General features: G+C 41.6%; 1 protein-coding gene across 1 annotated transcript in view; it reads left to right on the top strand.

Moving 5' to 3' along the window:
• The window catches only part of LOC122649834 (ATP-dependent DNA helicase RecQ-like), a 65555-nt gene that overhangs the window by 36407 nt on the left and 15278 nt on the right, over positions 1 to 13870 (top strand). The window contains exons 11-12 of the mRNA XM_043843080.1: positions 3070 to 3206; positions 10007 to 10115. Of these exons, the coding sequence (XP_043699015.1) occupies positions 3070 to 3206; positions 10007 to 10115 (246 nt within the window). The remainder of the gene's footprint in view (positions 1 to 3069; positions 3207 to 10006; positions 10116 to 13870) is intronic.

Below are 13870 nucleotides of genomic sequence, written 5' to 3'. Positions count from 1 at the left end.
TCCAAGAACAGTATAAACCAAATGTATGTTTTGATTGTTTTAAACTTCCAATAACTTGCTTCTTTAGTTCTGCTGTCTTCTAGTTCTATGTTGATTTTTGATGACTTGATACAACAATAACAACAAACTCAGCTTTATCCCAACTTATTGAGGTCGGCTACATGGATTAAAAAAATGGATAATGGACACTAACAAATGAAAGGTGGCAAATGCAAAGAAAAAAGAAAGATAAAAGTAAGAGGAACAATGCACAACCCATCAACTCAGGGGAATCTTAGCTAAATGGAGTCTGCTACATGGATCCTTGCCCTCCAATAGTCTCTCTCTGAAGTCTTACTTGGCACAAGACCTAGATTATGATGACTTGATGTGGCTTAATATTGTTTTGTGATGATTTGATGTTACTTAATGTTGATTTGTGATGACTTGATGTAGCTTAATGTTGATTTTTGATAACTTGATGTGGCTTGATGTTGATTTTTATGGTATCAGGTATATATTGTAGCATACTAAATAATGTTAGAAAAGAGGGGAAATAAAAAATAACACTTAGATGCCTTGGTCGCCTAGGCAACGCCTAGGCGGGCGCCTTGTCACCTAAGCACTTAGGCACCCCTCCACCGCCTTGGATCGCCCTGCCGCCTTGCCAACTATGTAGTGGACTGCGGCAACCCAAAAATCTCAGATCAATAGATGTAAGAGGACTGAAGGACTGACCTGATCAAATTTTAAGCAACCAACATAAGCGAGAAGCTTTCCTTTCCAAAGCTGAAACTTCTTACGAATGAGGTCAAACATAGGATTGCAGTGATGAGCTGTCAACCTGGACAGTTATCGGAAGATTAAAGTGTGCTCCTTGGAAAATGGTTTTGGAAGCTTTGTATTGAAGAGAATGCTCTTTGGATATTGAGTGATTATTTGATTACTGCTAAAATTGTGGTAATGGTACATGAACTACTCTTGTTGTGGATTCTAAAGTCTTCTGGTTTGTAGAAAATAGCCAAGGGGAGGGTGGGTATGTTTGGTTACAAGCCTAACTCAAGCACTGATCCTTGCAAGTTCAATTGACGTAGCAATCCTTGCTCTCGCCTTGATTTCAGGTGTCGCTTTGGTCGCCTAGGCGACGCCTTGTTGGTGTCGCCTTGTTTTTTAACCCCCTCGACCGCCCTGATTCGCCTAGCCGTTGTAACTACTATGGTAACATTGCCTCCATTTTAAGAGAAACCTCACAGGCTGGACTACCATAGACATGGATCTCCAAAACCCAGTCAAATGCCAAGCCAAATTACTTTGATATCTTACTTAGTGATCTCGTCCCAATTGTTGGATACAAATACTTTAGCCTTTCATACTAAACATAAAGGCAGTAGACCTATTGTTCACTCACCAACAGTAAAGGGTTATGTGCATGGTTTAAAGTATCGACCGATACGATACGATACAGACCGATACCGATACAATACATACCAATACGCCTTTTTTTTTATTTTAAATGAACTGTCTCGAAGTGTATCGAAATGTATCAACCAATACGGGCCGATACGAAACGATACGATACGTATCGATACCATCGATACGTCCAGTAAAGGGTTCAGTGGGTGGTTTAATATGTATCAATATGTATCGATACGTATCGGCCGATACGGCTCGATACATACCGATACATACCGATACGTGTCGATACCATCGATACATTCCATAAAAAAGCCATTTTCACTCACAGACTCTATACAATTCCAAATCTAACGAAAAAATGAAGGAAAACTCTCAACCAAGAGTCTAAAATCTTGCATTTAATCTTGGTTTTTCACACTTTTAAACTAAAAAAAGAATCAAGGAGTGCTACAACATCATCCTTTGCATCATCCAATACTCTTTAGGGCTATAGACGATTACAACATGTGAGAAACTTCATCTTTTATAACAATTTCAATTTAATGCACTTGTTTGGTTATACATTGTTCACCATTTTAGGTTTTATGCATGACACTTATTATATATTGCTTATTTATATTGTTTTTTGTTCCAAAAGTGTATTTTCATGTGTATCTTGACCATTTCTATGCGTATTTGTATTGTTCGATACGTATCTCCGAAACGATACAATACGATACGTCTCTTAAAATCACCCGACCGATACGATACCCAATACCGATACTTTAAACCTCATGTGAACCCTTCAACTCCTTGGCAATTAGTTTGTCTTCCTCAGATGTAAATATATTATATGACCTTAGCATTTGAGGAGTTAATCCTTCCCTCCACCTCCATCTAGTTCTATTTCCATATCACTGTTTCGGTGTATATCCCTCCCATCTGAATGGATGCAAGGCCTCATGCTGGTCAATTTTTAAATACAGCTATTGGCATTCACATTTTTATGTGCTCTGCAGGCAGTTCTTTCGAAGTTCTCCGTATGTCAGTCTTAGAAATCCAACTTATTCTATTTACACTTCGTGCAGTTCCCATTCATTGTTTCTGTGTTGGTGAATTTGACCTATCGTTGTCCCTCCTCCCCCCCCCCCCCCCTCCTTGTTTTTTTTAAGAAGTAAATTTTAAATTTCAGCCATTGCGAATTCACCATCAATCTTTTGAGGTTTTACTCCAATGATGGGGATCCTTAATGTTGCAAAAGCATATTTTTATTATGTAGTGATTTAAGGTTAGGGGTTGAGGCTCTTTCCAGTGAAAAAGAAAGAAAGAAAATGGAAATTCTTGAACCTTTGTCCTAGGAGAAACATCAAGCTAAATCCTGTTATCCGATTGATGATGTGTTTCTGTATCAGTTTACTTCTCGAGTGATACTAGACTGATTGAATGTTGCATCATATATTACATGTCTGAAGAAAAAAAAATCAGATATTAGACATTTTGTCTGGCATTTACCTCACCCTTACATATGTGCTGTTCAAGGAAGTTCTTATTGTACAATGTTTTGTATGTTTTAGTAGGGATATGATTTTTCACTGTATGTTTTCCTATTACCAAAAACTGCTTTTCCATATTTTTGTATTGGCTGTTAATATTGTCACCTAATTTATGTTAATATGGTGATCATTTATTTTGTAGGAAGTTGTGATAACTGCACCAACTCAAAGATGGAGCGTGACATGTCTAGGGAAGCATATTTTCTGTTGTCTTCTGTCCGATCTTGTGGGGGTCGTTGGGGCCTTAATATGCCTATAAATATTCTTCGCGGATCACGTGTGAGCTTTGTTTTTGTGTTATTATTATTATTATTTGCCTAACAATGTGGTCTAATATTAGTATGAATAGGGTACAACATGGACCCAGAAAACCTAAGGCACCATTTGATAGCATTTCTGCTGTTTCTGTGACTGAGAAACAGTAGAAACTGCTTTTTTCATTTCACTGCTGAGAAACAGTTTTTGGAGTGTTCAAAAGCGTTTGGTAAACCTGTTCCAAAAACGGTTCCAGAACCTGCAAACCCTATGTCGAAGATGAAGCAGAGAGATTATGGATTTCATTTCAAAACCCCAAATCTAGGTAAAAAGAAGAAGAAGAAAGCAATAGTAAAGCTAACACTAGATGGCAATGGTGAGTTGTAGGCAGTTCGAGCGATGTAGCTTGAGGTTGGAAGAGAGTCGATATGGCGTTGGAGCTTGAGATTGGCACAGGAGCTTGAGGTTGGAGGAGAGTCGAGATGGCGATGATGGTGATGGAGCATGAGGTTGGAGGAGAGTCGATGGCGCTGGAGCTTTTTATCAGGAACAACTATTCACCCCCCCCCCTTTATTTTATCGGGCACAAGTTTCCTTCAAATTGTTTCAAAAAACAGGAAAACAAGTCATACTTGTTTCGTCAAACTCGTTCTATGGCCCATAAATTTTAATTTATGTTTCAATAAACATTATAAACGAAACGCGTTTATCAAACACTTTTTGAGATGTTTTTCCGTTTCTTAGAACAGAAATAAGTTTCTTGGAGTGTTATCAAACGGACACTAAGCCTCTCCGAGTCTTGCCCTCTCTTTTATTTTCTTGTGGGGGTGAGGGGCTTGGGCAGGGATTTCAGCCTGTGGGCTATGCTAGGGTTGAGAAATTCCAGCCCAATGTAGGGTTGGGCTGGTTTAGGGTTGAAGCCCTTTCAGTGTTGCAATAGTGAGGCCTATTGACTACCATCTCCTTTGTCGTGAATATTAATGTTTAGACTTTAGTATGGGCTTCATGGGCAAGGCTAGGCTGGGCCAGTGTTACGATTTCTAGCCTAAGTTCGGGTTGGACCGGCTTAAGCAAATGTCAAGTGATCTCAGGGTAAGCTTATGAAAAATCTGGCCCAGGTTGCCTGAGTCATACCGCTAAATTTGGGGATATCCAACTATAAATGTAGGGGGGTAATCCATTTCTTGTTTCTCATATGAGTTGGGTTTCAAAAATCAGTTGTAGTGTCTACAAGAAAATGATACATGGATATGCCAGCAATGTGTCAGTAAAATTTTTGATACACTAATTCAAATGTTCCATGGCAACAACCTTTTTATTTATGCAGTGAGTGAGCATGAAGGTGAAAATTCCACTTTGATGGGAAATAGTGAAAGGCCATGTTGCACACATGTAATGCCATTCATGATTCAACTGATTATGTTGATTGCCTAATTGTATTGACTATTTGATTATAGTAGTTTTTTTTATGGATGCAGAGGGGATTGATTTCTGATCTCATTTGTCTCTTCTATCCAAAGTGGATGAGGCTGAGGAAATGAAGGATTGATGGGTTAAAGGAGGTGGTAGATGTTGGGCCATATAGGGGTGCATTTAGAGGTTGGGCTGTACAGGGGTGCATTCCTTTCATGTAGGCAGATCTTGGAAAGGTTTTTATAGCTTGTAAGTTGCTCAGGAAGGACATGCTTTACGAATAGGCCACTCCGATCATAAACCCCTTCAGTATCTACGGATGCAGTCCAAGCTCCAGGAGGTGTGTCATATGAAGTGAGTTTCAGTTCTTGCAATGGTTCGAGTTGGTGATGTAGTACTAGAAAAGGAGGGCCAACCACGGTTGTAGATTTTCTGTCCAAACCTCCAATAGTTGCCAGTTTCCACAACTACTGTTCTACTACTTTATTCGGTTTTGGGGACTTTATCGGAGATTACTTGGAGGGAGATCAAAAAGTGTCCGGGAGAAGACAGCCCCGACTGCAGATGGCAGATGGCTACAGCCAGGTAGACGACTTACTCTACAAAGAAAGCAGAGTTTGTCGGGCAAAGAAAAAGGTGTCTTCATGATGTCAGAGTTGCATTACACTTTGTGTATCAAACTCCGGATGACCTGGAACAGTATTTTTATTGGCATCGCGAAAGATTACTTTTTTTAGGCCAAGAAGTTGATAGCGAGATCTCGAATCAACTTATTGGTCTCATGGTATATCTCAGTATAGAGGATGATACCAGAGATCTATATTTGTTTTTTACTGTTCCCTGGGATTGGCTTTGGGCCTTTCCTGCGCAGCTTAGGTGGAGGGCGAAGAAGGCCACCTTCCAGGGGGGCCCGAGCCATCAGTGAGATACCACTCTGGAAGAGCTAGAATTCTAACCTTGTGTCAGGACCTACGGGCCAAGGGACAGTCTCAGGTAGACAGTTTCTATGGGGCGTAGGCCTCCCAAAAGGTAACGGAGGCATGCAAAGTTTTCCTTGGGCCGAACGGAGATTGGCCCTCGAGTGCAAAGGCAGAAGGGAGCTTGACTGCAAGACCTACCCGTCGAGCAGGGATGAAAGTCGACCTTAGTGATCCGACGATGCTGAGTGGAAGGGCCATCTCCAAGCCCCCTCCAACGCCTTGGGTCACCTAGTCACCATGAGTCCGTGACAACTATGCAGAATAGTTGTTTTCTTTCCCTAGCCGCCCACTTGCGAAGTACTTGATTTGGGGCAGGGTGTGAAGGTGGTGGACAGTGGGCTCTTCTGCAAGCCCTTTTCCTTAGACAAGGACCTTGCAAGTGTACTCAGCCTACTAAGTCAAACCCTTAGTTTAACAAAATCAAGAAAACTCTAAACACTCTCAATCAGGCTTTTTTTCTTAACCTTTTCTAGAAAGAGGAAAGAGAGTGCTCCTACATGAAACAAGAGCTGAAACTAGAAGACGAAGTTGAGCATGTTGAATGACATCGTATAATAATGCATGTCGTCTCCTGGAAGCTAGAGATGTGTAAAGGCTTATTGACAATGGTAGCTGCCACGCATCCACAAGAAGGCACTGCCATTGAATTTTTTCCAAATATGCTTCACAAGCATTTGTGATGTATTAGGAATTCACAACACAAATCTGAGCCGTCCATTTCAATGGTTTTTCCTCTCTAAACCGTCTATTATTGCTCAGAGTTGGAATAGTGCACAGTAATGGCTAGAGTACTGGTATATATGAATCGATGTACATGAGATGCAAGCCAATACGCGGGGGGTATTTGATAGAATTAGACTCTGAAATTTAACATGTGGCTAATCTAGACCATGTCCTCTATTCAATGGTCGGAATGAGCACATCATCTGCCCACATGGCAGAATAAGTGTCTTGTGAAGTTTGAAAAAGTATCAGACCTAATATATATATACATGGTCTCTACACAAGTGTCTGGGCCAATGGGTGAGCGCGCCTTGGTATCTACCTAGGGGGCAAAGGCATCATCTCACGGTGCCCTATGAGAGGGCATAAGAAACATCACCAAGTAGAGATATTTTTTCCAATAAATATATATTATGGTGCGGAGTGTTGGGCTGTCAAGAAGTGTCATATAGATAAGTTAAGTGTAGAGGAGATGAGGATGTTGAGATGGATGAGTGGAAAAACTAGGAAGGATAAAATAAGGAATGATATTATTAGACCTGGCCTGGGAGTAGCCCCGGTTCAAGATAAGCTACGAGAAAGTCAACTGAGGTGGCATGGCCATGTTCAACAGAGGCCTTCGGATGCTCCAGTTTAGAAGAGTGACTCGATTCTGATTGAAGGTTCTAAAAGAGCTATGGGCAGGCTTAAAATGACCCTAAGGGAAGTGGTGAGGAAAGTCATGCATAGTTTAGGTCTTGCTCCAAGTATGATGTCGAATAGAGCTGTTTGGAGGGAAAGGATCTGCATTGCTGACCCCGGTTACTGTGTATAAGACTGATTTGTTGTTGTTGTTGCATTCCTTTTCTTCTCCTTTATCTTTTTATTTTGTCTTCGCTAGGATCCATGTAGCCGACCTCATTTAGTTGGGATAAGGCTGAGTTGTTGTTGTTGTTGTGTGTGTGTGTGTGTGTCTGTGTATAATTAATGACTTGTTGATAATAAAAGATCGGGTATAAGCTAACAACAAGAAGGAGACAAAGAACAGCCCAATATTACATACTGCATACTGTGTTACATCACAGTGGAATAGCCTCCCCACAACACAATCTAGATGGGACAACTCCTTGCTTCACCCAATCATCAACCAACTCATTGAATTCTATGTAGATGGTTATTTTCCAATGAGTTGGTTGATGATTGGATGAAGCAAGGAGTTGTCCAAGGGAATCCAATGAGTGGCCTACGCCAGCACTTCCTGTGTCTATCTCTCTCCTCCCTCAAACAAGGGGCAGATATGTATTTCTACATGGGGAGGAGAAAGACACATGAGAGTGCTAGTCAAATACAGAAGAATTAGAGAAGAAGAAAGAAGAATTTGAGAGAATGTGTTGGCTTGTCTGAGTGACAGAGGCCTTTGTTTATTTATAGTGAAAACAGTAGTACAAATAAGGTATGCTAGGTAAGGCTGACTCACAAGCCTTATCTAGTCATACAAAATACAACGAACCTAGACAGGTTATCTAATAAACCTTATCTTTAATAAATACACTGTTATCCAAGAGAGAGAGACAGAAGTGGTATGGTTTTGTGTGTGGTCAACATCGAGCACAAGAACCAGAAATCAGTAACTAGATCTGCAGCAATAGATTTGAAAGATCAGGAAATGGACTCTGAATCTAAACTATGAAAGATCTACTACAATTAAACCAGCATCTTCAGTGAGATCAGCCTTCCTCAGCAATGGTGAGTTCGACAACCAGCGGTGACCAGATCTGCCTTCTCCAGCGTAGGCGAGAGCAGCATTCCCAGCGACAGTGATATCAGCAAGTCAGACCTTCCGCGATGGTCAAAACAGAGACCATCAGATCAGAGATGATGAGATCCACCACCGTGTTCAGCTCTCTGTTCATTCCCGACCACTGAATCCCTTCCTTTATTTCCCCATCTATATGACTTACGAAACTTCAAGAAACTGCAAATATATTTGTATCAATTATCCTTTATTATTTCAATAGGATATGGAGTTTGGACTATTCAACAAGTCATTGATTTTTATTAATTATTGGATTGAGGTACCGATTAGGCGCCCATCCTAGAAAATGTAATTTAATTATGTTGGAACCGCTTCCTGTAAAAGGCCGACCTTTTAGGAAAGGGAGGAAACAATATGTATATCAACAGAGCCTAACAGGAGCTCACGCCCTCCGGGGACTGAACACCGCCGCGATACATTTTGGAACGTCTCTAAAGGCCACTATGTATCCAAAGGTGGACACGAGTGGATAAATAATTTAACAAATTAAATTGAACAAACTGTTGCCGATGAGGCGCCTTTTCTGTCTCTATTAGTCTATTAATATTACAAAATGTAATTTATAAAATGAATATTTAATTACTTTATAATTGGATTAATGGATACAGATATGTATTTTGGATATTTTATTACTATCGGATAGCCAAACGAATTGGATAATAATCAGTTGGAAACTGAGATATATATGTATTTGTATCCTATTACTTTTCGAACGGATTCGGATAGTTACAGGATAATGATTTTTTGTATACGGATTCTCCTTAACAAATAAGAACACAGATTGAATATGGATTTTCGACTATTCATTTACATCCCTAGTTGCTCCATTGCGACCTAGTGGTCGCAGGTCGAGTTAGGAAACAGCCTCTCCGTGAAGCGGGGTAACGCTGCGTACATTATGACCCTCCCCAGACCCGCAGTGGCGGGAGCCTCGTGCATTGGGTACGCCCTTTTTTATATCTAAACCCTGTAGATGAGGTGTTGCCAAAAAAATGTGCAGTGCATTATGAGTGAATCAACCAAAAAAGTGTGTTGCTTGGGTGTAAGTTCGTGAAGGTGCTGAACAAAGCTCCTTTTGTGAAATGGCCATGGAGATCTAATGACAAGTGCTCTTTGTACAGAAGGAGGGTGATAATTGCAAAACATAAGTATTTGACAGGTTTGGGATGCAGAAGAATATTTTATCTCATTTGTAGTGGTTCATTCAAAGAGTCCAACTTCATATAGGCAAGGGATTATGGTTCAAACTTTGGGAGGACTGGTGGTTGGAGGAGTCTTTGAAAGATTTCTTTCTGAAGCTATACAATTGAAATTGCTGTTGATAGATGCTATGATGTTGTCATGGGTTAATTTGTTTATTAATCATCATGTTGCCACATTGTTCTGGTCTTATTCTGTTTGATGTGCCTCCTTTTCTAAAGACAGAACGGGACTTTTATCTTTGGTCAAGATATCTTTTGGGGACAAAGGTCAAATGTTATGGAGATGCCTAATGCATGCATTTTTTTGGGGAATTTGAAATGAGAGAAATAGAAGGATTTTGAACAGGGGAATACATTTTCCATGTGTATGTTCGAGGGTTGGCTATTTTCTTATGGACTGAGCTTCCACGTAGAGGAATTCAGGGGTTTCTTATATCTTGCATACTCTTCGTTTTTTGGTAACTTAGTGGGATACTCTAATTTTGGAATCTTGATTTTTCTTTAGTTTCTTGCATAAAGTCTTGGTTGTAAATTGTTTTCTCTTTTTTTCTGTTTTGCCTTTCTATTTGGAACATTCCTTCATTGTATTAATGATATCATTGTGTCCTGATCAGAAAAGAAAAGGAGAAATATTTTGTAACTGGTGTTTATTTATTGTTTTGGATTGCTGGTAATAATTGTCAACTAGTTTTTGTGTTTGTGTCTACGTAGTCCAAGAAAGTTCGGGATTTTCAGTTTGAAAAGCTTCCACTTCATGGGCTAGGGAAAGATCATTCGTCTAATTGGTGGAAAGCACTTGCTGATCAGTTGATTGCTCATGGTAATTAAAGGAGATTCTTTTGATTAGGCTATGAAAGTTTGAGTTTGCAATAATTCTTTATCTTCCACAAATTGTCCATCAGTATATGTTGTGGTCACAAGCCTTTGCCTTTGTTTCATGGAGCAAAGATGCATGGAGTTGATTGTCAAATATCATGCTTTTTTTATAATAGCACACTAACATATGAGTATGTGACTGATGACATTATTTCCTAACAAGATATAAGATTCCTTTGAAATTCCCCTGCAGTTTGATTTGGAAGATATGCTCAGGTATGACTATATATTAGAAATACCTTTGTAGTGCTATTAATACTGCTCGGGGTAGGGAGTGTCTTGAGCGTCATTGGAATGGGTACAACCAAAGTAAGGAGGGGGTGTCGCGAGCGTCACTGGAATGGGTATGACCAAAGTAACCAGTGCGTGACTGCTTTATGGTTAACATGATGATGCCAATATGTCTGTACAGGCCTCTCCCTGCTGGTTTTGGTGGGGGGTTGGTTGGGGGGGGGGGGGGGGGGGGGTGGGGGGGGGGGGTGGGGGGGGGGGGGGGGGGGGGGGTGGGGGGTTTGGGGGGGGGGTTTTGGGGGGGGGGGGGGGGGAGGGGGAGGAGGGGGGGGGGGGGGGGGGGGGGGGGGGGGGGGGGGGGGGGGGGGGGGGGGGGGGGGGGGTTGGGGGGGGGGGGGGGGGGGGGGGGGGGGGGGGGGGGGGGGGGGGGGGGGGGGGGGGGGGGGGGGGGGGGGGGTGGGGGGTTTGGTTTTTTGGGGGGGGGGGGGGGGGGGGGGGGGGGGGGGGGGGGGGGGGGGGGGGGGGGGGGGGGGGGTTTTTTGTTTGGTGGGGGGGGGGGGGGGGGGGGGGGGGGGGGGGGGGGGGGGGGGGGGGGGGGGGGGGGGGGGGGGGGGGGTTTGGGGTTGGGGGGGGGGGGGGGGGGGGGGGGGGGGGGGGGCATATGGCGTGGAACTGGAGGCAAAATAAGATGTCCTTTCTTATGTGTGGTTCACCTTCAATGCTCCAGGGCATTTGAAAATGGGACTGAAAAGAATTGAGTACTAGTATCCCTTGTGGTGTTTATTTTTGCTTTTCATTTTAGTGCCCAAGGGTCTTATTTATGAGTACATGGCTGAAGTGCAATCAAGGCAGTCACTTGGGTATTTTGATAACAAAATGCTACTGAGGCAACACTATAGGCAACCACTAGATGGTCTGTAACCTAGCATTTGCCTTGGTGAATCCGGCATTACCAATGTGCTTATTGGCCTAAGTTTGACCTAGTTCCAACAGTCCCCTTTATATATATATATATTTATATATATGTATATATGTATACATAAGGGTATCAATCGGTTCGGTTCCATGCCTTGATGGTGTGATCCGAAACCGAACCAAGAACCGAGTCGGTTCTGGAAGTGGAAACCGAATCTGAACCTGCTCGGTTTGGTTCCGTTACGGTTCCAATTCGGTTTTCCAATACGGGTCTAATTCGGTTCTCCAATATGGTTCCATTCTGCTAGGCTGTCAATTATTGTTACCTTGCTGTGTTCTCAAGAAACTCCATTTGTATAAATAAAATGCTCACAAAACCTTATAAAGGAACCAGAAATATTAATAAATAAATAAGAATCTCAAGTGAGTTCTCCACTTTCAGATCTCATCTTTCAGCTTACCTATCAATAAAGTCAGAGAAACACATCAAAATTATAGTTTCAAAAGGTAAGGCAATACCATAAAAATAAATAAATAAATAAAAAAAGATACAGAGTTTTGGATTTAAGTGTGGTATTCGGTTCGAAAAGATACAGAGTTTTGAATTTAAGTGTGGTATTCGGTTCGGTTTCGGTTCAAACTGATGGTCTTTTAACTGAAACCGAACCGAACCGAACCAAATTAAATGCTCATATACCAGAATTGAAACCAAACCGAATTTATTCGGCTCGGTTTCAGGTTCAGTATTCGGTTTCGGTTTGGTTTTGACTCGCTTACGTATACATATATACATGTATATAATATATATATATATATGGCAAGTGAACACTAAACTGTCGTGTAGCGCCTGCACTAGCACGGGGCCAATGAGAGTGCACACAGAGGCATTGATTTGGATGGGAATTTCGATTTCACTGGGGGCTGAACGGTCTTTTAGTGCACTTCAGTGTCTGGGCCTAGGAACCACGTGACCGGTTAGTGTTCTTTTTCCATATAGATGTCACCCCAAGAAAAAGGTCGAAAAGAACAAATTACAACTTACAAAGCCCTGCCTATACAGGGGGAGGCATGGACTTGTAAACATGGTTCGAGGTCTCGCGAGATCTCGGCAATTGTCTTGGTGTTGACAAGAGTTGAGTCGAGATAGAATGCAAAATAAGAAGAATTCATTTTCTTGGCCAAACTTTCGGTATCTCACCGAAATGTCACAAAGTCAGTTATATAAATACAATGTTTCGACTTTTCTCGGTAAATTTGACTGGTTTTGCCAATTTGTGAAGAAAACAGCTCCAAATTATACCAAAAAAAAGTTTGGAACACTTGGATTTGATGCTCAAGAACAACATTTGGAGGAGATTTTCTATCCATCAACCTTCCTTGGAGGATGTTGAAGTATTAGCGTCAAGAGCTAGGGGCAGTTTAGTCTTTCTTTTTCTTTTTCTATTAGTTCATGAGGTCTATGTAATGTCGAGGGACAGACCTGCGGTAGAACATTCTGTTCTAGCCGCAAGTTCTCTCCCACCTTTGGAGCTTGCGTGGTTTTTTTCTCCGCTTCTTTTCTTTCTTCTAATCTGATTATAAGATTCTGTTAAGTTATGTAACCCGATAAGGGTACTTTGGGCATTTCCTTTGTTATTTTGTTTCTTTATATCTCTCCTTAGCTATCATAGTTGGCTATGGAGGGTATACTTGTAATTCTGTCCTAATTAATGAAATCTATATAGAGGGATTGAGGAGAGTCACAACTCACTCAAGTCATTCTCTCATTCTTTTATTCTCAGTTTAGCTAACATGGTATCAGAGCTAACCCTATTCTGATCCAATCTCCCAAACCCTCCATCTCTTCTCTTCCCGTCTCTTTTCCCTTTCTTCTACCTTCAATCCCTTCTCTCCTTCTTCTCTTGGTTTCCATCCTTCACCTTAGGGCAGCACTAATGAGGTGATCTTACGATCTAGTTGCTGCCCTCAACCCTACCTCCTTTTTTCTCTTATGTTTTGACACTTTTCTCTGTTCGATAGATGCTGCCTCCTTCCCTGCGGTTCTGAAGAGTTCCAAATCCTTGAAGATTTAGCCTACTTTCTCTTATAGGCCCTTCTTCCCTTTATTGGATCTTCACCTGCAACACATTTGCAGCATCTATCCATCCTTCAAACCCTTCTGATCAGCCCCTTATTCCAATCGATCACTTTTTTTCAGGTTTTTTAAAAACTCTGAGATTTATCGACTTTTGGGTTTGGGCTTCTTTTTTTGCTTGTTGATTTGGAGGAGATCCCTTTGCATTCGAGATCTCCCTTCAATGCTAATCAGCAGCCATCACTTATTTCCATTCTCCCTTGAAGATCCTACCCTAATCGATCCTCTTTTTCAGCTTTTTTCAGTTTTTTTTCAAAACCTTAACTCTAATCGGCTTTTCTTGATTAGAGCAGCTGAACTTCTTGTTGGTGCTGATTCTTTCGGAGTTGCTTACTACCATCAAGAGCAATCTTCGACCTTAATTTCAGCCTCAGATTCTGTGTTTTTTCAAGAGTGCCTACCAGGTGTTTGATAAATTA

The sequence above is a fragment of the Telopea speciosissima genome, chromosome 2 (genome assembly GCF_018873765.1).
Source record: "Telopea speciosissima isolate NSW1024214 ecotype Mountain lineage chromosome 2, Tspe_v1, whole genome shotgun sequence".
Classification (NCBI taxonomy): domain Eukaryota; kingdom Viridiplantae; phylum Streptophyta; class Magnoliopsida; order Proteales; family Proteaceae; genus Telopea; species Telopea speciosissima.
The sequence above is the reverse complement of the archived record's forward strand: the minus strand, read 5'-3'. Positions and strand labels throughout refer to the sequence as shown.